This window comes from Nannospalax galili, unplaced genomic scaffold (genome assembly GCF_000622305.1).
Source record: "Nannospalax galili isolate Female #2095 unplaced genomic scaffold, S.galili_v1.0 scaffold485, whole genome shotgun sequence".
Taxonomy (NCBI): Eukaryota; Metazoa; Chordata; class Mammalia; order Rodentia; family Spalacidae; genus Nannospalax; species Nannospalax galili.
In genome coordinates this window covers 1,326,395-1,352,446 of record NW_008354534.1, presented here as the reverse complement: position 1 = coordinate 1,352,446, position 26,052 = coordinate 1,326,395, and the positions used below count along the sequence as shown (strand labels likewise).

At 42.8% G+C, this 26,052-nt stretch overlaps 1 protein-coding gene across 2 annotated transcripts in view; it reads right to left on the bottom strand.

The window, feature by feature from the left end:
• Positions 1–26,052, bottom strand: part of Cacna1d (calcium voltage-gated channel subunit alpha1 D) — a 357,002-nt gene that overhangs the window by 134,286 nt on the left and 196,664 nt on the right. The window contains exons 4-8 of one of the 2 annotated variants that reach the window (XM_008851829.2): positions 24,288–24,427; positions 14,118–14,260; positions 9,259–9,411; positions 8,611–8,807; positions 2,428–2,531 (exon numbers count right to left, since the gene is read on the bottom strand). In XM_008851829.2, coding sequence (XP_008850051.1) covers positions 2,428–2,531; positions 8,611–8,807; positions 9,259–9,411; positions 14,118–14,260; positions 24,288–24,427 — 737 coding nt within the window. Of the gene's footprint in view, positions 1–1,754; positions 1,859–2,427; positions 2,532–8,610; positions 8,808–9,258; positions 9,412–14,117; positions 14,261–24,287; positions 24,428–26,052 lie in introns of both variants that reach the window. The other variant, XM_008851828.2, reaches the window with a different exon arrangement.

Sequence of the window (26,052 nt, the reverse complement as noted above, 5' to 3'; positions counted from 1 at the left end):
ACCCCCCCCCCCCCCCAATCTTCTGCATTTAGCTTTTTAAAAACACCTCGTGATTTGGCTCCTGCCTCTGCTTCATCATGCTGGGGCAATGGTTCCTGCCTGAGGAAACTAAAGATAAGGCATGTCACTGGCACTGTTAAAATTAGTGGTTTCCATGGCCTCCGTCAGTTTAGTTGGGTTCAGGAGACATGGGGCGCCAAGGAACTCACAACAGAGCTGCTGCTGGCCTTGTATGGGTAACTCCTGTGGCAAAGTTTCTCCAAGGATAAATGCTTCTCTCACCATCTCGACCCCAGCCAGAGGCCCCAGAGGCTCATAAGGAGGAAAGCCTTTCAGCTGGACATGGAGGCTCATGCCTGTAATCCTCATACTCAGGAGGCTGAGACAGTAGGATTGTTGTGAGTTCAAGGTCAGCCTGGGCTTTATAGTGAGTTCTAGGCTAGCCTGGTCTTTATAGTAAGAGCCTGTCTTACTCTAAACACAAAACAATCTGAAAAATAAAACCAAGGAGGGAGGCCTTTTTAGTTTATAATCTGTAGAAAGGAGCTTAGGTGTGTGCTGGGTGCTGTCACCCGCAGTTCAATCCCACTCCCTATAATCTCTCTGTGGGGGAGGGGACACTGATCCTGGATCATTTCTAGATCTGGGATGTTCATGACTGTATGTCCCATGGTGTAGAACTGACTATACTCAATTCATAGCAGAGCAGGCCTGAAGGAAGGTGAAGACAGGAAGCCGTGGTAGATAACTAGGCTCCGCTTTTTTTTGGAGAAGACAGCATGTCCATACGTGAAATGAAGTCCATTTCCCATGCGTAGCATACATGAAGCCATCATGTCCTTGAAAGAGTAAGATAAAGCCTACGAGTAGATAAACTGGCTTGGGATCACATTTATCAACTTGATTCCCCATTCCAATGACATCTGGGCTCAGTACATGACAAAGGTGGGGGGGGGCATGGGCAGCTCCCAGGCCTCTGGGTAGCAATGGCTGCATACTGGAACTGCTTTTGAGAGAGCCCCTGGCCTGCTTCAATCCACTTTCTGGGGTGTCTCAGAGACTGAGATTCATGGCTGTCCATAGGGGCTCTGAAGAACCTTCTCCCACCACAGCTGGGCACAGCCCAAGGCACCCTTTTCCCAGCCCATCTTCCCTGAACCCTCTAAATGGAGGGTCAAGTCAGAGACAACTCTCAAACAAAATGAATTTCAGAAACGGTGACCAAAATGATGTGTGTATAAAAATTGATCATCATTCTGTATTAAGGAAAGATAAAAACAGAATCAGAGGCACAATTCACTCAGTGGCAGCAGTAATAAAGGGACCGAACCTCAAGAGGGAAGGTTTTGAAACTGTTGATATTTATGTACTAATCAAGGCTACAAAACCTGAAGCATCACTATTTCTCATGTCCTGGGAGTGACTAAAAGGGGCCAGGTTATGTACTTATGGGGTGAGAGCCCTAGGAGACCTAAATCACTCTCCAGGGCTGGGAAGTCTTTTACTCACTTGTAACCTGCTTCTAATGCTTCAAGGAAACATTTTTAGTAAGTTAACAGTGCTTGTCAAGCATCAGAAACACAGAATCTCACAGACAGATACAGACAGAAAATCACAGTTCAATCCAAAAGCAAGGCACAGAGATGTCAGAGTCCAAAGGCATGCAGAGAAGCCGTCAGGGAACAGCTGGGAGACACACAGAGCTGCCTCACACGTGGCAGCTGAGAATGTGCAACATGGATCCAACTGCTTACCCACTAAGGACACCAAGAACCAGGTTAAGGACGAAAAATGAGCCAAGGATGATCAGACTAACAAAATACACCCATGGCCATTCCCATCCTATGGCATCATTTACCTGTAAAACGCAAGGAGATCAGTTATCAGTTAACCATTTACTAAGGAGCAGAGGCCAGATGCAGCTGCCAGACCACTCAGGACTTTGGTTGAAAGTTAGTGCTCTGAGGACAGGGATTGACTGGGCTTAGATCCTTCCACATTTTTCTTCCAGTAAGGGCAAGTTCTGGTGCTGAAATCTTCAAAAGGGGCCTATCAAGTCAGCCCAGATCAGTTCATTTAGCTACTGTTTGTGCCAATTAATGGACTTTGTATTTGGATCCAGACCAAGAAAGCAATTATAAATGTATCTCATTTTAGGGCAGACAAAAGGGTAAGCAATGGAAACTATTTGAATCCCAACAACAATGCTGATTAATGAATTCCTGGTCAATGACCGTTCTATGGCTTTCTTTCAGGAAGGCTGATGACGTTCCAGAAAGGCTGATTTGGGAAGCCTCAGCAGAAAAGAAAACTCAAGGCAGACACAAAAGAACTGGTACCCACCCACTGACCCCTCTAGCAAAGCCTGTGTGGTCTTGGCAACTGTCCTCGGGACTCTGCTTTCAAGATGAAAGAGGTGTAGCTTACCCGCTCAATACACCAAGTACAAGATTTAGTACGAAAAATGACCCAAAGATGACGAGACTGACAAAATACACCCAGGGCAATTCAAATCCCATAGCATCATTCATCTGTAAGAAACAAGATGGACTCAGAGGAGTGGGTTAATAGGAGAATCTATTAAGGAGAGAGGGTCATGTTAGAGAGAACATTCCATACATTGAATTAAACATTTACTTAGACCGCAATCAGAGACAGCAGCCACAGACACTCGTTACATATTCCCAACACACGCAGAGGCACACAAGCACACCCGGGTGCACACACCAAAGACGACTCAAGGCGACTTTCAGGTCAAATAGCAGATCAGGGTCCCAGGTGGGGAACCGAGCTGAGAGTTGGCTCTGTCTTAGGAAACTGCCCTGATAATCGGTTTCCAGGAGGACAAAGCCAGTGCTTGGCTAGTACCTAGTCAGTGCTCTGCCCCAGGTGTTAGTCTTAATGCTTTTAAAATTTGGGATGGTAGAAAAGTCTTCACTCTAGAGACAAACCTGTAACATTTGACTCTATAAAATCCTCTTAAAGAAATAAAACTAAAACTACCACCTTTTATTTGAACTAAACTGTCTATCCACGGAAGCCTAGCCCACCTTAAATACTGATTATTGGCAGTCAGTGAACACAGTACTACTAAAAGAAGAGTGACAAGGTCAGTAGATGACACATGTTTAGGGATGCCTTGGATAATGGGGTTTTTCTAGATGTGCCCACAGAGGACCCTGGATTTAACTGAGATCTGTCCAACTCCAACTCTAGCCGAGAGCTGACAGGATTCAAGGTAAAATCCAGCTAGGACAGAGGAGGCCCTGACTTCCGGAGAAGCTCAACTGTGAATTCAGCTGTGGCCTCCTTGTCAGATCCTCCCAGGGAAGGTTTGACAGTGAGCAGCTTTCAGGCTGGAGTACACAGGTGCTTTAAGGATCACAGCTGGATGGAACTTTCCAGCAGCACAGGCCAGTGTTCAGTAGGACAAACACCTCTCCCAGGAAGGAGATATTAAAGGCCAACCAGACAGGTGACAGAACAAATGACCCCAAGCCTGACTTTGCTGGAACATTCTGAATCTTTGGCCAATCAATAATCCGGACAGGATGACTGCTCTTGGTTGGCAGGTATAACCCCTTAGGGTTTTAAGCTGTGTGCCTTCTCACACATTATTTGCCTCCAGGTTTTAGCTTTACAGAATGAGGCTCATGCATTTCACAATGTTTGCCTCATGTAAAAGCCAAACAGGAAAAGGGAACATTAAAAAAAATGACCTAACATCTGTTGCTGAAGTCTAAGGAGAGGGCATCAACTCCCTTATGAAACACCTGTTTGGCCACATGAAAATTGATGTGCTTAATAGAACTATCGGTCTGCACATCTTACATTGGCAATTAGAGGAACGAATGGGCCAGGGCCAGGGCTCCAATTGTTGATCTAATTAAGTTGAATAAACTAATTTCGGCAGGAAGGCAGAGGGTAATTCTTCCAAAGCAACTATACCATGAAACTTATTTAAAAACCCACGTGTGGGGAAGAATCAGGCTGTCTGCTGTGGTGGCCAGAGCCGCACCTTGAGTCAACACCTGTGACAGAGAACTTTCTAGGCCTGTTTTCCTCTCTGCTGGAGCAAAGTGTGTGTGTGTGAGTGTGTGTGCATGTGTGTGCGCGTGTGTAGAGCGAGAGAGCTACGGGTAAGGGCAGGACACACCAGTGCAGGGCTCCCATCAGGAAGCCTTACTCTTCAGTTGACTGGGCCATCTGCCTTGCCTGCCCTTCTCAGGCCACTGTCTGATATCCCAAAATAGGGTTCCAGCAACAAGCCGTCTGCTCCCCCCGGCAGGGAACATCTTTGAAGAAATGAAGATGCCTCTGAACTTCTCGGGAGCAAGCGTTCAACAGACTTGCTGCTCAAACCACCTGGAAGACCAGCTGAGGAGACCGGAGGGACTCAACAGGTCATGGCAGCCCTCTCTGCTCTGCTTGCAGACAACTTAACTGCTCAGGGCCTGTTTTTCTCCTCACTAAACCTTATTAACCAAGTCACTCTGCAGAGCTAAGGATTTCTTAGACTTTAGCACATACACAGGGAAAAATGAGAACTGCCTGGCCATTCCCCAGAATAAATACCCACATCAAAGACAAAGAATCTGCCTAGAACTTGGTCTGCATGATCTTTATCAACAACGGGAAAGTCAGCATGAGTGACAGCACTTCGCTTTATATTAAAGTATAGCGAAGTCATCATGGACCTGGTGCCCAAGACAATTTTCGTTGTAGCTTCAGTTCTCTCTCATTTTAAAGGCTGAAGTTCCCATATCTGTCTCAAGTTAAAGGGTCTGTAAGGATTTTTGTTTTTTCTAATTGTTGAAGACACTACTGGAAACTGGCAACAGTGCTGGCAGCTCCCCAGAGCATGGGGTTATGAGGAAGGCAAGCCCTTGGCTGAAGGTGCCTTCGGTGAGGGGCTGTCAGCTGACCACAGGTACTTCCCATTATGGTCCAACAGCCTCCACGCTTGTGTGCATCACTGAGGAAAGAGCTCGGTGCTCACATAAGAGGCCATAGGGGACTTAGGTGGATAGCTCTCTCCTAAAACCAATACTTTGCAATTAATTTCCTATACTTAAAAATCATTTCCTCTGAAGTGAACGACAGACAATACCAAAACTTCCTCTAAGTTGTAGGAAAAGGGATACCACCTAATTGGGCATCTTGTAGACAAGGAAATCAAAGCCCAGAGAGGTTCAGTGGTCTTTCCCCTGCACCACACTACCGACTCTATGGGCAGCACAGATGTGAGTCAATGGCACTTAAGGCTTATGGAGCTCACTTTATGAAAGATCTACAATTCTTTTTTTTTTCCCTACAAGAAGTTAATGATCCCACTCCCCACATCTCCAGATGGTTCTGTTCCAGGTGTGCCTCTGTGCACATTCCTTTTCCAAGACCCCGCCAGCCACTTGCCAGACACTCTTGAGAATTATGGCATAAGTGTGCTGGAGCACAGTGGCTAAATGTCAGTGTCCAGATGCAAAACAATCTTCCACAAAGACTTTTCCACCATATACAAACACCTAAAAGCATTGAGAAATTTGTTTGCAATCAATACTTAAAACTGAATCTCCTTTATCTCCCAAGGGAGTAGACAAGACTAAATACTCCCACATAGCCAGTCTATACTAATGAGGCGATGGACTTGGTCCAGTTGAAAGATGGTAGCAACCGCGAGCATTTGTTGAACACCTGTTCTGAGCCATGCTCTGTGCTGGGCAAGGATGTTCTGTTCTGAAACACAGCTGTGCGGCTTCCAGTTGACGGTGGCCCATAAAATATTGAGAAGGCTTGGTTCCTTGGCTCCTGTCTATCTTTGATGGGCTAATGAATACAATTAACAAGTGATTAAAAATAATCCTGATGTGTTTTGGAGTAGGATCTTAGAGAACACTCTGGAAGACATTACTCAGCTGCCCCCTAGTGTTGTAGAAAGATTCACAAATCACTGACAAGTGGAAACTTAGGAAGGAAGCAGCATAAGGTTCCAGTCCAGACCAGCAGTCCCTAAATTATGACCTGCAGGCCAAGTCTAGATTGCTTTTATATGGTTCTCAAGCTAAAAATGGGCTGCATGTTTTTAAATGGCTGGGGAAAAAAAAGTCAAAAGACTATTTCATGATGTATGGAAATCTTAAGAAATCCAAATTTCAGGGTCCATAAATGAGTTCTGCTTGGAACAGAGCCACCTCCCTTCATTTCTGTGTCACCCATAGCTGGCTTCAAGCTCAGTGGCAGAGTTGATGGCTGGGCCAGGGATTATATATACCCTTGCAAGGCAAAATATATTTACTATTTGGGCCCTTATTTAAAAAAAAAAAAAAAAAAGCTCACAGATCCCTTCCAAACACTGGCCAGATGACCCTGAGCATTCTCAAAGGTCTCTTTTTACCTCACTGCCTCCATCTCCAAGAGCATCTCTGAAGGGATGCAGACTGAGGTAATGTTTACGAGTTACATGAACTCCTCCATCAGAATAAAGGTGCTATGTAATTCACAGAGAGTGTAATTATATTGTCAAATTATTAGCTATGTGATTGTCATACTAACAATAAAGATATAATTGTATCATCCTAGGTGATACTTAAGTGTTCTCAAGAAAGCAAGTGAAAATTTGTGTTTCTGGGCGCATAAAGTTTTCCGTTCTTCAATCACACTTCCCCGAGTTGTTCCTGCTTGACAACAGGACAACTGTATGAAAGAACCGAAGTGCAGAAATGTAACATAAACTATAAAACTGTCCATTAGTCCAGGCATGTTGGATCAGCAGCTGACAATGGCAAGAAAAAACAAAGCCAAAGGAGCCAAGGATTTTTACTTTTTAAAACATGAAAATGTTTTCGGTACTGTTTGGGGGGAGGGGGAGCAGAGTTTGGACTGTTTGGATGATGCTTTCCTTTTCATCAGCAAAGTCAAGGGAAGACTGGAATTGAGACTTTGCTCTGCCTAGGAGATAGTGGAAGAAATGAACACTTGACCCAACCAGAGCCCCTGTGCCTGACCACACTCATCCTTCCTTTACATGGAAAAAAGTGTTGCTTGTAGGTATAATTAACAGATGTGTCTACACACACACACACACACACACACACACACACACACACACACACACACACACACACACACTCCTTCAACAATCAGAAAAAGGGAGGAAGGACAAACAGGTATAACTTATTGGTGATGCTTATTCTTTGTCTAACATTGAATGTACAGTCGACCCTCGGTGTCTGGAGGGGACCAGCTCCAAAGCCTCCTTGGATACCAGTATCTGCAGGTGCATAAAACCCTTATATAAAATGGCAAAGTATTTGCCTATGACTTCCCACACATACCCATATACTTTTAATCATCTCTGGACTACTTTTAATTCTTAATATTATGTAACTGGTCATTATACTTAATTCTTTAGGGAATAATTGCAGAGCAAGTCTGAACATATTCAGATCAGATGCAATTTTTGTGGCTGAATTATTTTCAATCTGTACTTGTTAAGTTGGAAGGTGCACAGCCTATGGATGCAGTGCCTATAGATACGGAGGGTCGACTGCACAGGAACTTCTACCATCGTACAAGCACAGTGTTGGCCAGTGAAGGGAAGCAAAACCTAGGGATGACCATCATGTGGTACCTTCTCTGAAGGCAAAGACTGATAGGAAATCCTCTCAGGCTTAGAATTTAGAAACTATAGAAGCTCTTCTCAATGTTCAGGTCTTTTAGGTGGAAGCTGCATTTACACTAATTTCCTTTAAACAAACTTAGTTGGCCCCACGTGAATTCATATTTTGGCTCAAAATCTATATGCTAACTGTTTTTTCTCAGCAGCTCCTCTATTGTAGGAGAACAACCTCCAAATTTTAATGTGAGCTTTAAAAATTCTACCTATTAACGAAGCTACCTAGGGAAATGGCTACTGTACTTTATTCACAGTGAACCCTTCTGGCTCTGTCAGGAATGAGAGGAATCAGCTCCTAGTTACCAAGAGGGTGTCCACCTGTTAAGAGTGACAACCAGCCCTGGCACTTTAACATGCCTTCTCCACCCTCTCTGCCACAGTTTTTTTTTTCTAAAGCTCCAAAGAGAAAGGAACAGAGGCAGGGGCTTGTGCTGGGCTGGTTGTCAGTAATGCTGGTGGCACAAAGGGACAATGTTGGAACAGGAGAAAAACTAGTGGTGTACTGGGCTACGGGATGTGGGAAAGAGATCTGGACTGTGAGCTTACTTTTAGGATCTAGTAGAACAGACTATGAGAGTCCGAGGACTGGTTCCCTTGGAAAGTGTCCCTCTGGCTATCTGAATTTAATCAGGATAGTCTTAGCCTCCTGAAGTTCTCCGAGGGGACTAGTGGACAGGAACAACACCCCAGGCAGCACTGGGGTGATGGATGACCAAATGGCCAGGAGCCGACAACATGCAACAGCCTTCTGGGGCTGGGCTTTCCCCTAGAGCAGGATAAGGGAGCTCACTGAGTGAAAAGAAGGTCTAGGTCTGCTTCCCTTCTAAAGAACTGACCTCCAAGGTTTCTTTCTCAGCCACTCTTCCAATGGCTCTTACTAAGGAAACATCTTCATCAAGGGAAGAACATGGCCTGAATGCTCTCCCCGAGCTGCTTACCCAGTAGAGCACGTCTGTCCAGCCCTCCATGGTGATGCACTGGAACACAGTGAGCATGGCAAAGGCAAAGTTATCAAAGTTGGTGATGCCTCCATTGGGGCCAACCCAGCCACTCCTACATTCTGTGCCATTGGCGGTACACTGGCGTCCATTCCCTGAGAACGCACATGGAGCTGGGTCCTCTTCAGCTACGATGTCTGTAAACAGAGGGAGCAGATGCACCACCCAGGAGAGGAACATCAGGACCCTTGCCCCAGTCTAGGATATCTAACCCCTCCCATCCATGCCACCCACAATCTCAAGCCCCCAAGGTCTACTTTGAAAATTCCCTCCTTGGGGGAATTCACCGTTTAGCTAATTGCCATCCAGTGCTCTCTGCACTTCTTTCGCAGGGCCTTTCCTGGGCTGGCCTAGAATACTGTTACCTACTGTTAACACAGGTCTTATTTGCTAGGACACATTCCATAGAAGTCAGGACGGAAAAGGAAAAAACAAATTCTTATTCATCCTCAACATAATTCACGCTAAGAACAGGCTCAGTAGAGTTGCAATCCCTTGCCTCCCTTTAGGAGTTTTTAAACAACATAAAATCTGTTCGGGGGAAAACCAAAAGCATTTACAGTTAGATTAATTATTTTCACTACTCACCTGAGTCAGCAAAAAAACATGTTTTGTGCATTTTTCCAATAAAAAGTTCCAATCCTATGATAGCATAGATTATGATTACAAATAATACCAAAAGGGCGATGTGAAGGAGAGGGACCATGGCTTTTATAATGGAGTTCAGAACAACTTGTAAACCTAGGAGAGAGAAAAATTAGTTTGTGAGTTAGGGAGACACTTCAAATGATCCATAAATATAATTCTTAATGATGCCTGTTCTATTTATGACATACAGTAATAAAATTTAGAGATCTTTCAAAGCAGTTAATTAATACTAAGTCTGGATGTGAGATGAGCTAAAAAGGACTCTTAAAGATCATTAAACCAACTCCTTCACCACACAGACGGAAAACCTGAAGCCTAGAGGGGGTGGCTAATGTCAAAGTCTTTCACTTACTCACGCACACATTTTTTGCATCCATTTAGCCAAGCCCCTTGAATAGTCATCAAATGCAATGTATAAGGGGGTGGGTAGTGCTTTGGGTAATATAAAGATGTATTGTACAAAGTGATTCTCTCAGAGAGGTTATAGTCTAAAAGGAAACAAAAATTTAACATGGATTACCCTCATGTGGGTGCTTTATGAGAAGCAGCAAACAGTGCAAACCAAAGGGGCTTGAAAAGCACTGCCTCTGAATGCAGTGAGGAAAGAGGGATCTGAGGGAGTTTCCCCCTTGGTAGGGCCTAAAGGCTGGGAAGGATGGATTTCCATGGGTAGACTTGGATAGAGAACTCAGCACAGGAGTGTGCACGCACAGTGTGAGCTGGGGGCCTGGGTGTCTTCAGGGATAGTCATAAAGAACTTCAGGAAAGAGGCAGATCACAGTCATGTCATTCTGAGTTTTGAGCTTGGGGTATGGAGTCAGACTTGAGCCCTTCAGCTAAATGCAGCTACTTCGGAGAGACCAATAGATGGGCAGTGGGCAAGAGAGGCAGGAAGCAGGAAGGAGGGGCTGCCCAGGAGGCTGGAATGCAGACCAGGATGAGACCAGAGCTCAGCTACTGGATGGAATGAAGAGAACGTGCCTTAGGAATGCTCCAGTGACCTAAGGCAGGGTCAGGGGCAAATCACAGCTGTCTCCTGTCCCCTCCCACACCCCCCAAATCCTTCAAGTGTTTCTAAAGGAGGCTCTTCTAAAGGCAGGCAGGGGCAGCAGGTGGGTAAGAGTGACTTTAGAAATGCTGAGTTTTAAAGTTCAGCGTAACATTAAGGTCCCAGTATCATGCAGCTGAAACATGGGCTTGAGAGAAGAGAGGCTCTGACACTATTTAGCACCACAGTGTGGGTTCAGTAGCCGAGAAGAAAAAATAGCCGAGAAGAAAAAAGAACAAAAGGAGGAATGGCCGGTAACACTTGGTTTAGGATTAGGGGAAGAAAGGGCAGGAATGCAGAGCCCATGCTAGAACCTGGGCTTCCTCAGTGGTTAGTGTCCTGCATTCTCTAAACAATCAAGATCTGAGCATCTGCTCTGGGACATGCATTCGTTTCCTCTTTTTCCCCTTCTTACATAATAGTAATACCTATTCCGAGAGAAAGACTATGGGAAGCTGCAATGCTTAGAGTTAAATAAATTAGGAGTCAGAATAAGTCAAGAAGAGAGAAGAAACCCTATCAGCAATAAAAACACATGCTTCCCACAATAAGCAGGCTGCAAAGAGGCAGGGGACAGGCAGGAGAGAAGGCTGAAAAGAAGGCTTTACACCCAGCAAAACCCTGTCTTCCTGCAGCCTTCTTTAGAACCAAAACACTGGGTCTTCATTTAAATGTTTAAACGGTTTCTTTTGAAAAAAAAAAAAAAAATGCAGCTGGGCATGGTGGCGCAGGCCTTTAATCCCAGCACCCTGGAAGCAGAGGCAGGCGGATCTCTGTGAGTTCAAGGCCAGCCTGGTCTACGTAGTGAGTTCCAAGACAGCTGGGGCTACAGGGAGGCCCTGTCTCAAAAAGACCAAAAAAAAAAAAAAGCCCGACAGGATGATTTTCAACGCCTTGTCTTTTATAAGCAATAAGTGAAGGGAAAAGAAATACTGGCTCTTGGTGTACTTGGACAGGTTTTTTTTGGCTGTTTTCGTTTTCTTTCTTTTCTTTTCCTTTTTTATTAGACGTGGATGGGCCATCCCCAAACCATCCAGCAGTTAGCTCTTAAATCCTATGGCTATAAGCCATTTGCCTCATGAACATTTTTTTTGTTTAGTGTAGCTATTCTATCTCGGATTGGTCGAACCTACGAGATAATACGGAGTTGTATCTCAAGGCTACGTGCACGTGTTCTACGTTCAGCTCCCTGGGGCAAAACCAACACATACACTAGATTTCGAGGGACTCTAATCAGGAAGGCATGGGGAAGACTGGACAGGATGCCAGGCCAGGGGTGAAGGGACTTGGGTCTGGTCCCATGTGGCTGCCCATCAGTTATGAGAATTCAAAAGTCAGTACTCCCTAGCTGGTTTTAGTCTGCACATCTGAGAGATGATGATAGACCAGATCTTCAGAGCCCTTTCTCATTTTGGTAGTCCTTGATTCTGATAAAGATTGACCAGGTAACAGAATACAGGTGGTCAAAAATACAAATCAGGCTGGGCATGGTGGCACATGCCTTTAATCCCAGCATTTGGAAGGCAGAGGCAGTTGGATCTCTGTGAGATTGAGGCCAATCTGGTGTATATAGCAAGTTTCAGGCCAGCCAGGGCTACAGGGAGATCCTGTCTCAAAAACAACAACAACAAAAAAAACCTCCACAAATTTCTCTCTCTCTCTAATAAATGTAATTTTAAATAATAACAATTTTTTAAAGGGTGGGCAAGATGGCTCAGTGGATAAAGGTGCTTGCCACTACCTGAGGACCCGAGTTAGATCCCTGGGACCCACATGATGGTAGGAGAGGACTGAGTCTCAAAAGTTGTCCTCTGACCTCCACACTGTGCACCTAGGCACACGTGTGCAAGCATTCACAGTCACACTCACACACTTACACAGAGATAAAAATGTTTGAAAAGAACTCCACATGACTGAATTATGCATCTTTGAAATACAATTGCCTTTCCCTGAATGACTATATACTCCCACACACACAAAAATTATATCCTGAGTTCTAAATCTCTTTAGGAAGAATAAGACAATTCTTACACAAGTACAGTCAAGCATTCTGGGCATTTTCAATGATTTCAGGTGCTGGAGAAGAAATCACCAAGGTCATAGCTGCCAGCCAGCACTGAAAGTAGCATAACCCAGCACCCCTGATTCTTTCTCCCCAAACCCATTTAGGTTTGGTAAGAATGCTCGCTCACAAGAGCAGTTAAAATATGGCACAAAGGTCCTCACTTATATAAGGGTAGGAACCCCATTTTTCTCTGGTGAGCTGCAGACCCCCACCAAATTTCAAACCAGCAGAGCCTTGGCTCTGTGGAGAATCTGGAGCAGTCCTTCCTCAGAAACCTCCTTAGCCCTGAGTCAAGGCTCAGCCATGCCAGTTCCGAATGTTCACTGGCAGGGATGTTCACGCATCCACAAGCCACAGTTTGGCACATCTGCACGCACAGGCAGGCTGGCCTGTCGTTTGCTCTTTAGGGGAAAAAGGCTGTCATGGTTACTTTGAAATTAGATTAAGCTGTAACGACGAAATCTGAAAGAACATGCTTGCTCACTGAACTTCTCGTTTAATCATGTTACACTTAACAGTCCAGTCATTTCCAAGGTATTTCTATTTTTTTCTCAATTGCTTCCAGACAGTTCTGTGGTTTTTGACTTGTGTTGATCTTTTTCAATGAAAATAAATGAACCATCTGGAAAAATAAGTACACTTAAAACACCACTTCCTACATTTTAAAATGTTAAATTTGGAAATGTGACAGGGTTTCTTTTTTTTTTTTTTCCAGAGGATTTTGATACATTCTGAGTTCCAACAGGTTTAATAAAATTTCATAAAGAACTTCTGGAGAGGAAAAAAAAAATCAGTGTTCTTGCAATGGCTGTATGAATTATGGAAAGCAGACCATACCCGAAGTTCCGTATCCTCGTTCCTGTTCTGAGCAGTTCACCACTGCAATCTTAGGAAAGGTATTAGGATGCCTACACGCTCAAGGACCCCGAAAGGGGAGCCTCATCAAGGGCAGAGTCCATGAGGCAAAGACCAGTCTTCCTAAAGAAGCAGCTTCCTTTCCTACACAGGTACGACTCTATCTAACAGGAAGCTCAGAACCAGAAGAAAAGTAGGGCCAAACGCTGACTGGCATGCAGGGCCTAGCAGATGACACCAGTCTCTCTTACTCTTGTTCCCGTCATCCTTCATGGTCTTACGAGGCTCTCTTACCAGCCTCACACAGGGTACTGCTGTGCTCTGTACACAGGTGTGGATGCTGAAACATTTATTCTTTCCTTCAGAGCAAGACCGGCACCATGTCTACCAGTTCAAGGGCCAGTCAGCATTACCAGGAGTCCAGTTCCCAAGAGTCTAGCTCCCAGGAATCCAGAGCCCTGCTGCTCCCGACTCGGAGCCCTCCAACTTCTACATTGCCACCACTTTTAGGGGAGGCAGGCCTGGGAGCAGAGAGAAAACTGCAGGACACCATCAGAGAGGAAAAACTAGACAGGAACCAGGAGACTGGAAGTCCAGGCCAAGAAAAGACTCTGAAAAAGCAGATGACAAGATGAAAAAGCAGATTCCCCTTTCAGGAATGTCATGGAGATTCAAAATGGTGGTGCAAGTCTGAGAACTCTGTCAGTGATGAAGGGCTGCTGCCAGACCCCTGACAGGTACAGGGAAACTCACCTTGAGTATGGTTTCCTAATCCTAAGACCCACCCAGAGAGAGCAATGCTGCTGGCTGTAGGAAACAAAAAGTGCTTACTGGGCACTCCTGATACAAGTCGAAGTGGTCTTAACACTCGGAAGGCACGGAGGGCTTTGACATCAAAGCCCCCTGATTTTCCACTAGAGTGGTTCCCGCCTTCTGTTTCTTTGGTTAATTGTTCCAAAATTACACTAAACAATCTGAAAGGAGAGAGAGAGAAATGTTAGAGTCTGTCACCCAAGGAAGCAAAACAGGATAATAGTAGTTATTTTTGAACAAAGGCTAATTCTGGGTGGCTGCTAACCAAATCAAAGGAAAGCTAAGCAAAGGCAAGAACCAGGCCATGAAATCTGAACCTGACCCTCTATCCAAAAGGACTTGGGACAGAGACTAAGGTTATTTGTGTTTGTGCCAAAAAAGCAACCAGAAGCCCCTAGGGACTGAGGATCCAGAACTGACCAGAGAGACTGCCCCAGATGGGAACTCACAACTATGATGTGTGTGTGTGTGAGGGGGTTGTGGCTTGTAAGCATTAGTTGTGTGTAAGCACCCCACAAAAGTGCCACGTGGCAGACCATTTTACACTCACGGAAACAAAGCTGATGGCAACAACTCATATGCTCCAAGTCACATACCAGGGACAGAACTAGCATGTGAAGCCAGGTGTCTGGGCCTGAGGGGATGTAGGCTCCCCAAAAGACAGGGAGTTTTAGTCTGCCATCTACGTTTATGTTTGGGTGAGTAAATCAAGGAATGACCTCAAAGTCCCACATCTGAACATGTTAAACCACCCTCAGTGCAGTCACTGACAACCCCCCCCCCCACCTGTATCCTATTGAGGTGTCTGGTAAAATGATGTGAGTCACAGAGGCCAAGGAGCTACGTGTGTAAAGGCTAAACGAGTTATCTAGGGGAAGGTATTAATATGGTCAATTTCTCTCCTGAAATTTGAATAATATTGTATCTGGCAGCCATGATAAGTTTTTTCCTACTCTCAGAAGGTTTTCCGGAAAAAGCTATTTTCAGATAATCTGCTCATTTGACAGTTACTCTTGCTCTTTCAAATAAATATTTATTCTTTGGAATGGTTACTCATTTTTCAAAATAAATATAAATTTGCCCATTGCAAATAACATCAACTCTGGCCAATCAGATTGTGGGAACAACTGGCCCAGCAACAAAGAAACGGTTTCTAAAGTTTAATTAGCAGCCAAAGCAGAAAACCTGCCCCCACTGACAAGCCTCTGGGTCACCAAGACACTGGGTCCATAAAACACAGGGTGGTCTGATTGCTGGCCTGATTGGGCACAGCCCTGTCACTCCAGGACATTTATAGGCCAGTCTTTTGTTTTTGTTTTAATAACAGAACAGCAATTACCAACAAACACAGGTTGGCGAAATGAACCAAGTCTCTACCTTTTCAAAGCTTCTGATAGTGAATTCTCTAGTTCTGACTGGAGAAACAGAACAAGGTTTGGACAGATTCCTCATTAGCACAGTTTTGCAAACCCTGCTGCAAAGCTAATGTTCAAAGTCTCTCCTCCAAAAGCCAAGTTCACAGCTTCAAAACAACAAAGTGAAAGGAAGAAGGAAAAACCTCAAATCTTTGGAAATGAGGAAACCACAGGAATGTTTAAGGGTTAGGAAAGCAACTGCAATGCATCCCTTAGTCCTGTTCTTCAACAGTCATTGAAAGCAGGTGAGCAGCATCTCCTTCCGGCTACCCCAGAGCCCGAGTCAAGGAGAAGCTAGCTGTCATTCACAGATGCCTTGGGTTGGAAAGTCCCTCTTTTCTGGGTCTCAGTTTCCCTCTCAGTAAAACAAGAAAACTAGATTAAGGGACCCAGAGCCCTGCCCACCCCATTCGCACATTCTACGGGTCTGTTCCCTCACTCCTGCCCCTACCAAAAAAAAAAAAAAAATTAGAGAGAGAGAGAGAGAGAAAGGTACCATGTACCTGGACAGGTAAGGACAAGAGGAGAAAGCAATACAGGACCCTGTTTCCCAGTTGTTATTAAAAGTTCACTGCCAAAAGATGAGGAGGCAAAGAAAGGAGATGCTCAAACTGACTATGGCCAGGTGCCCCAGAATGTGCACACCGTGTTCCTCACAAAAGCTTGTGATGAGCCTGAAAGCTTGAAATATCTCTTTACTAAAAACTCGGGAAGAAAAGCTGATTCAGATCAAACTTTGTTGAAAAGAACTTTAGCTATGGTAGCCTATTGGGTCCTCTTGTGGTCACATTATCAGCTGCACACTACTTTCTGAATGTCTGTTAGTGGAGTCTTGACAAAAGTAACAAGTTGCTATAAGCTGGGAATGGAAAATCCACTGGACTGAGACACAGACTGTAGGAGACTTTAGTGAATACGATTCAAATACGGACATCCTGATTCATCTTTTTTTAATGTCTCTTCTGTTCTTTCTGTGACCATAATTTAATATTTTAGTGTGAGTGTGTATGTGTGTGTGTCTGATGCTAGGGACTGAACTGATATTTTAGATAAATCTGGTTCTTTTTTTCATACTTAACAAGAAAGATCAATGAGTCCAGTTTTAAAGTACTTTTAAAATAAATTGCAGTTTGTTTTACATATAAGAAAATGGACCTATTTAAAGTGTACACTCAGGTGAGTTATAACAAATGCTTAAGTTAAAGTAGCAGACTACCAGCTCCACTCCTAACATCCCCAATAGCTCTCTGGGCCCCACTGTGGTCATTCTCCTGAAAACCATCTTGGGTATTCGACTGACCCACACAGGATTTTTCTTCTGGAGTCTATATAAATAGAATCAGGTAATATATTCCTTTGTTTATCTTCTTTTGCTTGCCAAAGTATTCCTGAGATTCATCCAAGTTGTTACATTTACCAATTCATTTCTTTTTATTACTAAATAAAATATTCAATTATATAAATATACCATGATGATTTAATCTGTGGTATTATTTTTTAGGTTTTTTTTTTTTAATGTGGACATGTGTTTTCATTTCTTTGGATAAATACCAGAGAACTCGTAATATAGTCACATGGTAAATGTCTTTAGCTCTGGAAGAAATTGGGTGGGGGGGAACATCTTTTGAAGTAGCTTTATCACGGACCATTTTTAGAAGTGTACAACAGTTTCAATCGTTCCACGTGTTGGCTCACATTTGATTCTTTTGACCTTTTTTTTTTGTCTTTTTTGACACAGGGTCTCCCTACCCCAGCTGTCCTGGAACTCACTATGTAGACCAGGCCCGCCTTGAACTCACAGAGATCCTTCTGCCTCTACCTCCTGAGTGCTGGGATTAAAAATATGTGCCAGCACGCCTGGCCTTGATTCTTTTGACCTTTTTACATTCAATAATCTGGATGGGCACACAGTACTATCATTGTGGTTTTAATTGGCATTTCTTTAATTATTAACAATGTTTAGTCTCTCTCCAGGGGCTTGTTGGCTGGTCACATATTTGAAAAAAATATTTGTATTGATTTGTGAATTTCATACAATGTGTTTCGACCCCCCCCTTTACCTTCCAGTCATTTGTTTTTAAAGGAAGACCTTTTCAGATTATTTTATCCACTTACATAGTGGGCTGTCTTCTAGGTATTGAGTTGTAAGAGTTGTTTATATGTGTTGAGTAGAAATCCAGTTATACACATAGATAACAATTTTTTTGCCCTATATTTTTTTCCACTCTCTTTTGAAGAAAAGTTTTAAATTTTGATAAAGTTTAATCTTTTAATTATCTCTTTCTGTATATTTCTTTTTTTGAGACAAGAGCTCATGTATCCCAGGCTGGCCTGGTGACTCATTACGTAGCTGAGGATGACCTTAAACTCCTGATCCTGCTTCTTCCTTAGCTGGGGTGAGAGGTACACACTGCCAGCACCTTATGTGCCTTAGAAATCTGACTTCCCTGAAATAGAAAACATTTTCTACAGTGTTTTCTCCTTGAAATTAAAAAAATATTTATTATTTTTATTTTATGTGTATGAATGTATTGCCTGCATATATGTAAGTGCACCCATGCCATGCAATGCCTGAGGGGATCAGATGAGGGCATTGGTTCCCCTGGAACTAGAAGGTTGTTAGCCACCATGTGGGTGCTGGGAATCAAACCTGGGTCCTCTGCAAGGGCAGCCAGGGCTCTTAACCACTAAGTCATCTCTCCAATTCCCAATTCTCCTTGAAATTTTATAGTTTAAAATTTTAAATGTCTCTAGCCCATGTTAAGGTAATCGTTTTTCATATTGACAAATAGTTGTTCCAGCATCATTGACTGGAAACAGTTTCCTCAGCCCATTGAATTATCAAGGCATCTTTTTCTAAAAATCAATCGATTACATACACATGGGTCTATTCTAGATGCCCCTATTTGGCTCCATGGATCTTTATGTCAACTCCTAACATCAATATGACACTATCATGACTCTTGTAGCTTTAGAGAGCGCCCTAAGATCAGGTTCCAGCTTTGCTTAAAGACTTCTTTGGCCAGTTTAGAGCCCCTCTAATTTTTATATAAATGTTAGAAAAAGCTTGTCATTTTTTTCAAAAATCCTGCTGGATTTAGATTAGGATTCAATCTGCAGTTCAATTTGGGAAGAAATGACACCCTATGAACACTGCATCTTCTAACACATAAGTGTAGTGCTTTGCTGCATTTCTTAGACCCTCCTTAATTTCTCTCAGCAGGTCTTTGCCATTTCAATGAGGTATTTATGCTTAAAATTTTCACAGTTTTGCAACCACTGTAAATAGTAATTTTCATTTTCAAACTGTTCATGACTAGTATATAGAAATTCCTATGATTTTTATAGTGACTTTTAAGATTCAGAATCATTGTTCTATTCATTCAGAAAATGTAACTATGATTTCAATCTTTTAAAATTCACTGAAATTAATTTTTTGGCCCAGAATATTGACTCTGTTGATGAATGTTCCATATGCATGTGAAAAGAATGTACATCCTGTTCTTACTTGGAGGGTTCTAAAAAAGTTTCAGTTAAGTCAAGGTGATTGATGGTATTGTTCAAGTCTCCCTATATCTATTGTGATTTTATGTCTGCATGTCCTAGCAGGATTTCTCAACAGAGTTTTGAGGCACACAGCTCTCTCTGTCCTTTCAGTCTAATGTTTTTTGCTTCAGATATTTTGATGCTCTGTTAACAGACATTTGTATACAACTAGGATTCTTAATCCTCCTGATGAAATGCCTTTTATCATTATGAAATGTCTCCTTTTACTTTATTTATTGCATAGAAGTATTTGCCTGCATGTATATATATATGCACCATGTGCTTGTCTGGTGCTAATGGAGGCCAGAAGAGGGCATCAGGTCCCCTAGAACTGGAGATAGAGATTGTTGTGATTAGCCAAGTGGATGTTGGGATCCAAACTCAGGTTTTCTACAAGAGCAGCAAATGCTCTTAACCACTAAGCTATCTCTCCAGCTCAGAGACATCTCTCTTTTGCCCCTGATAATAATTCCTTTTTCCAAAAGTCTACTTTGTTGGATGTGAATATAACTACTCTAGTTGCCTTTTGATTTACTTTTACAAGGTACATGTTTTCCTGTCCATTTGTTCACAAATTATTTGTCTTTACATAAAACCTTTACAGGTTTTACATGGATACTACAGAGTTCAGTCTTGTTTTTATATATGCTGTTGTTCTACTGGGTTTAAAACCTTTCATCTTGTTGTTATCTGTTTTTCCTGTGTTCCCTTTTTTCCTTTTCTACAGAGTCTTAATTGAGTTTTTTGTTCTTGTTTTGTTTCTTCCATTTTGCCTTCAATACAGCTTTTTAAAAATATTTTATTTTTATATTTTCCTTTACAACATATTCTGAAATGAGTTTTTGTTTTTATAACTGTTTAATTTCTTCCATTTTGTCTCCACTGTAGTTTAAAAAATATATTTTATTTATTATTTTTATGTGTATGAGTGTTATATGTGCATGTATTAAGTACACTTGTATTGTGCAATGCCCGCAGAGGCCAGAAGAGGGCATACGATCCCATGGAACCGGAGTTATGGATGATTGTTAGCCACCACGAGGGTCCTGGGAATCGAACCTGGGTCCTCTGCAAGAGCAGTTCCTGCTCTTAACCCCTAAGTCATCTCTCCAAGCCCCAATAGTTTATGTGTATGAGTGTGTTGCCTGCATGTAAGTGCACCTGTGTTGTGCAGTGCCCATGGAGATCAGAAGATGGTGTCAGATCCCCTGGAACTGGAGTTAAGGACCGCTGTTAGCCATCATTTAGGTGCTAAGACTCGAACCTGGGTCCTCTGCAAGAGCAGCCAGTGCTCTTAATCATTTGAGCCATCTCTCCAGTCCCCTCTCCACTATGGTTTTAACATTAATAACTAAGCCTCTATGCTTCTGGTGATTCATGTAAGTGTCAAAAGAAAAAAAAGGCATTTGTGAAGGAAGAGAGGCTATTTTAGGATTTTCAGGATGTAGGGTGTTTATTATAACTAATCAACTTTGCCATTAAACAACAAGTAAACCAAATAGGAACTTCAGTTAAGGTAGAGAAATAGGCTTAAACCAGAGTTGGTCTTTTGGCAGGAGATGGGAGGGGAGGGGGTTTGCCAATCTAGGATCCAGGGTTTATAGTTTATAATCTATGCCTATAAGTCATTCTATCTTCCAAAAGCAGCTCAGCATTCTAGATACCGTTGAAGAACCTGAGAACAGCCCGCAATCATCCTTTTCCTGTCCCTTGTGCTATCGTCATCTATTTTACTGCTCTACAAGGTGGAAACCTCACAATACATTCTTATTTTTGTTTTAGGCAACTACCTTTACAGGGATTTTAAAATGAGAAAAAAACAAATGTCTTCAAATTTACCCCCTCGGGAATTCTTGATTTCATTCGTGTAGATCCCAGTTCTATTGATGTCATTTTTCTTCAGCCTAAAAAACCTGAGCATTTTTGAAGGTGCAAGTCTATCAGTCATGAAGTCTCAGCATTGGTCTGTCTAAACAAGCTCCTATTTTGTCTTGGGTTTTGGAAGGAATGTCACTTGATGAGAACTCTGTTTTCTGTGGGCTTTGGGGTTTGCTCTGTCACCTTCTACCTTGCAGTTGTAGAGAGGTCTAAGGTAGCTTCCCTCTCTGTTTCAAAGATTATCTTTGTTTTTTCATTTGTTTTTGTTGGGTTTTTCTTTTTTAAAGCAATTCAATTGATTATGATGTGCCTTGATGTGCTTTCCTTCACAGTTATTTTTCTCAAGCTCTGTTGAACAGCTTGTTTGTAGTTTGTTCATCATATTTGGAAAATTTAGAACCATTTCTTCAAACACTATCTTTTTTCTGTCTGCCTTTCCTCCTCTTCTTTTTTTAAAAAAAATATTTATTTATTTAGTGTATGTGCCTGGTGTCTGTTGTTTTATGTATACCACTTATGAACAGGAGACCTCAGAGGCCATAAGAGGACATTGGATCCCCTGGAACTGTAGTTACAGGTGGTTGTGAGCTGCCACGAGGGTGCTGGGAACTGAACCCAGGTCCTCTGCAAGAGCATCAAGTGCTCTTACTGCTTAACGACCTCTCCAGCCCATCTCTTCTTCTTTTCAGAATCCTAATACAAAGGTTAGACCACCTAACAATTCTCCACAAGTTGAGGTCATGTTTAACTATTCTTGCTATTGCAATAGCTTCAAGTTTCTTCACTTTTTATGCTACCTAATATGCTACTTCACCAATCTAGAGAATTTTTAATTCCAGATGCACTTTTCAGCTCTTGAAGTTGTATTTGTTTTCTTCTTTCCCCATCATAGTCATATGTTCCCTTAAAACATTGACTATAAAAACACTTATAGTCAGTATTTTAAACTTCTATAAAGTTCCTTTCTGCTAACTCCATCATCTGTCATTTCTATGTCTGTGTCTGTTCATACAATTTCCTCCTGGCTAAGGATCACATTTCTTCACGTGTCTGGTGTTATCTGTCTGCATGCTAAGCATTTAGAATAATCAATTAACTACTTAGATTCCATTTTCTCCTTTGAAGAGTGCTGTTTTATTTTGACAGGAATTAAGTTGCTTGTTTATCAGTTCACTCTTCTTCAGATTTCTTTTCAAACACTGTTAGCAAAGTTTCAGGGAGTCTTTACACTAGAGCAGGGACCAGCAAAGTGGCGTTTTTGTTGTTTATTTTGCTTTTTGTCAAGGGCAAGATAGCAAATATTTTAAAGCTTTAAAAACACAAACTGCTTAACTTAATTATATCAACAAATAATTGTGGGTATGTTACAGTAAAGATTTATTTATAAAAATAACTGACAGGTTGGATGGCTAGGATTTGGCCCATTGGTCACAGTTTGATAACCCCTGTTCTGGAACTAGGCTAACTCAGTATTAATGGTCCTTTGGGTCTTCACTTACTGTCAGTGTGTTTCCTCTGGTAGTCAGAGCATGAACGCCTATGTAGTAACCTAGTCTCTGGTTATTATTTATTTTATAGTCTTCCTTCATGTTTTTTAAAAAATATTTTAAAAATACTTTATTATTTTTATTTTATGTGTATGAATGTATTGCCTGCATGTATGTGAGTGTACCCATGTCGTGCAATGGTGCGGAGGTCAGAAGAGGGCTTCGGATTCCCCTGGAACTGGAGCTAAGGATGGTTCATAGCCGCCATGTGGGTGCTGGGAATCGAACCCAGGTCCTCTGCAAGAGCAATCAGTGCTCTTAACTGCTGAGCCGACTCTCCAGCACCTCCTCCCTGTTTTTATCTCTTTCCTAACAGTGTTCTTTGCTTGGCCTCATGGAATTATACCTCAAATAAGTGTAGCTTGGTCTTCAGCCCAAACTCCAGAGGTCTCTCCCTTCCCAGATTATGCTTCTTGGTGCTCCTGAACTTTTTGTCTTCATCGTCTAAACTAGGTGAGACTGCTAAGTTGGTTTTGTTCCCTACCCTTGAAGCCAAGGTGATCACAGCATGGGGACAGGGGAGATGGAGCTAAGCATCTCCAGTCTCCACCTGAATAAAAAGTTGAGTGTCAGGACAGCACAGAAAGACAGTTACAGAACCAAGAGTCCTCCGAGGCTCCCTCTTGCAACTCCTCAACAGAGCAACCAAGGAAAAGGTGGTATCTGCTTTCCTGACGTCTGCCACCTATCCGTTTTAGATGCAGCACCTTTGCAACGAACCTTTAGATGCCAATATACTCTGAGAATTTTTGCAAAAGCCAACTTTCTTCCCCAGAATTCCATCTATCCAATAGGTCACCACTTTGAGTCCCATTTTTCACTTCCTAGTAGGGAAAGGGCATTCCCAAACTTAATCTACTGTCTCAACAGGCAGAAAAATTCATATCCAGTGAAAATCCAGAGGAATTGTGATTCCGAAAGATAACCCAAAAGAAAACTGGGATTTTTCAACTGCAAAAGGCAACTACAAAACACAGACATGAAAACAGGCGATTTAAAAAGCTCTACAGAAACAAGCATACACTGGGGAGTAACTCAGAACAGCCAGGGTAAGCAACCTCAGAGAAGGGCTGGATCTTCTGTGTCTTGTCTCCTTGGTAGGTATTTGGTCCGAAGACCTGATTCATTCTTTTCTCTGCTGGCAACATTTCCAAGCATGGAGGACAGGAGAACAAGACTATTATTTTTCATTTTAACCATCTCCTTTAACTAAAACTATTAGTGTCTTCTTCCTGCAACAGGACTTTGAGAAACACCTGCCGCTCTGTGTTTTCTACCCTGTTTTATTTTATGCCAGATATGTGACATTATTCAGACACTTGTTTTGTTATTAAAATGGGGATGTGGCATGCCAGAGTTTCTCCCACAAGCAAGCATAAAAGCGTAATAGCTTTGCTGAAGGGATGTTCAAGAGCAGAATACCTCACTGCTAGGAAGGCTTATTATATTATATGCATGTTTTTAACTAGCAGGGTGCTACGTTTTAGGAGCAGTATTTACTTGACTCCACCCACCAGCATAGCTGGTCTATTTGTGGAGACTTAGACCCTGTAAGGCGAAACATCTCTCATTAGGAGATTAGACTTCCTTCGACAGCATGTTACAGAGTTCCCCAACCATACCTGACTCTGCCCAGGGACTGACAGCAGCCCCATCAGCCTTAAAAGAACTCCTGCCAGGTCCCAGTGCAATCACTGGCATAAGAGCAACCATCTTCTCCAAGAAGACTGTGTTCTCTTTACCACTCAGCCCCACACCTCCATTTCCCATATAAACATTTCCTCAAAGGAAGAGGGACTTACCCTACTATTACTATAACAAAATCCAGTAAATTCCATCCATTCCTAACGTAAGCATTAGGATGTAGCAATAATCCATATGCTATAATCTTCAAAAATGTCTCGACTGTAAAAATAATCAGGAAGGCATATTCTACTTTTTCCTGTGAAGAGAAACAAGAAACACACCGAAAAAGGAGGGTAGGGGACAATGATTAGAATCAACATCTCAGAGTCACAGGCAACCCCCCCGGCCCCCACCAAAGCTTTATAGCTTTATTATAAGAACTGGATCCATTATACTGCACCTGGGCCAGGAAAGCATTTTAATTTTAACACTGAATTTCTCAGAAGCAACTAAGTGTAAAACACTTTCATTCCCCACTGCATGATTGCATTTTGCCACCTGCCCTGACGTGTGTGCAATGAGTCTACCTAGGACATAAGGGGCAAGTTTGTTATTTGCACACATTTGCAAAACACAGCATGCCCACCCCCTCTTCCCCCTGAGAGTCCCAGATCAGGCCCAGAAAAGCACAAGAGTACAATAAAGATTCCAACAGTGACTTTGAACAGAACGTCCTCTGAAATGATGTGAAAGGTTTGACTCTTATTTCCTCTTGAGTTTACTTCTGACTTCTCAAGCCAAAGCCAGCTTTGTCACTATGTGGCAAGGTGACCTTGGGCACATGCCCCTCTTCCTTTGGACCTGACAGTCCTCACCCACACAGTGAAAAGTGGTGACCTTAGATGGCAAAGATGCTGCCTGATGACTGCCATTCCTCCTCTCCCTGCCCAGCACTGCTGATGGGCCACTCAGCAGCTGCCCAGTGAACCGGGTTCTGCCTCAGTCTCAGTACCAACTGCTCCCATCTGATTGCTAAACAACTCAGCAGCACTACCAGGCAGATGGATGGCTCTGAGAACCTCCCCAACTCCAACCCACATGACTCTATAAGCAGAGAAGGACACCTAGATCAGCAGGTCTAAGCACTTTGATCGTCTTCTATAAATATTTTCTTGATACAATCCCAGTTTTGAAAGAAACCCGGATGGACAAAGACATATGTAACCAAGACGCTTTCTCTGGCTTTGAGCTCCTTAACAAAACAAAAAATCATGAGCAATGCAAGCCCTTCATGTGGGCTGTGAGGCTCTCTACTCCTATCATCTGCGGGATCTAGAATTGTGGGACTCATTTTTTAACATGCCTCCTGCAGGTGGTTAAAATAAATTTGGTTTAGGGGCAGGAAGCCCCTCCTCCACACGATAGGCACTGCACCAGTGGCCAGGATAAGAAAAACAGCCCAACTTTGGACTCCATTCCTGAAAACTTTAGTCTGGAGAGGGATGTGAGGGTTTCAGGCATGCACACAGAGATCTCTAAAGTTATGAGAGGCAGCTGACGAGGCTGACCCTCCACCTTCAGCCCCTTGCAGAGACCCAAGGTCGCAGCCACCTCTCCCTTTGTCTCTCCTTTACCCTACTGAGTAGAGAACAGGGGCAAACTTTGCTGTTATATGTGACCACTGCTGCAGACATATAAATTCAGATTCATGATTTTTAAAGGAAATTCTTCTGGAAAGAAACTTTTTATTTTTGGAATCATGTTCTAAAATATTCACTTCAGGATGATTCTCACAGTGCTACTTCCCTAAAAATGTTAAATAGCTATACATTTACACACACACACACACACACACACACACACACACACACACACTTGCAGTAGCCCCAATACTCCTTTACTCTTCGCATTTCTATGTAAAGGTCTAAGCTCCTCTAGGCT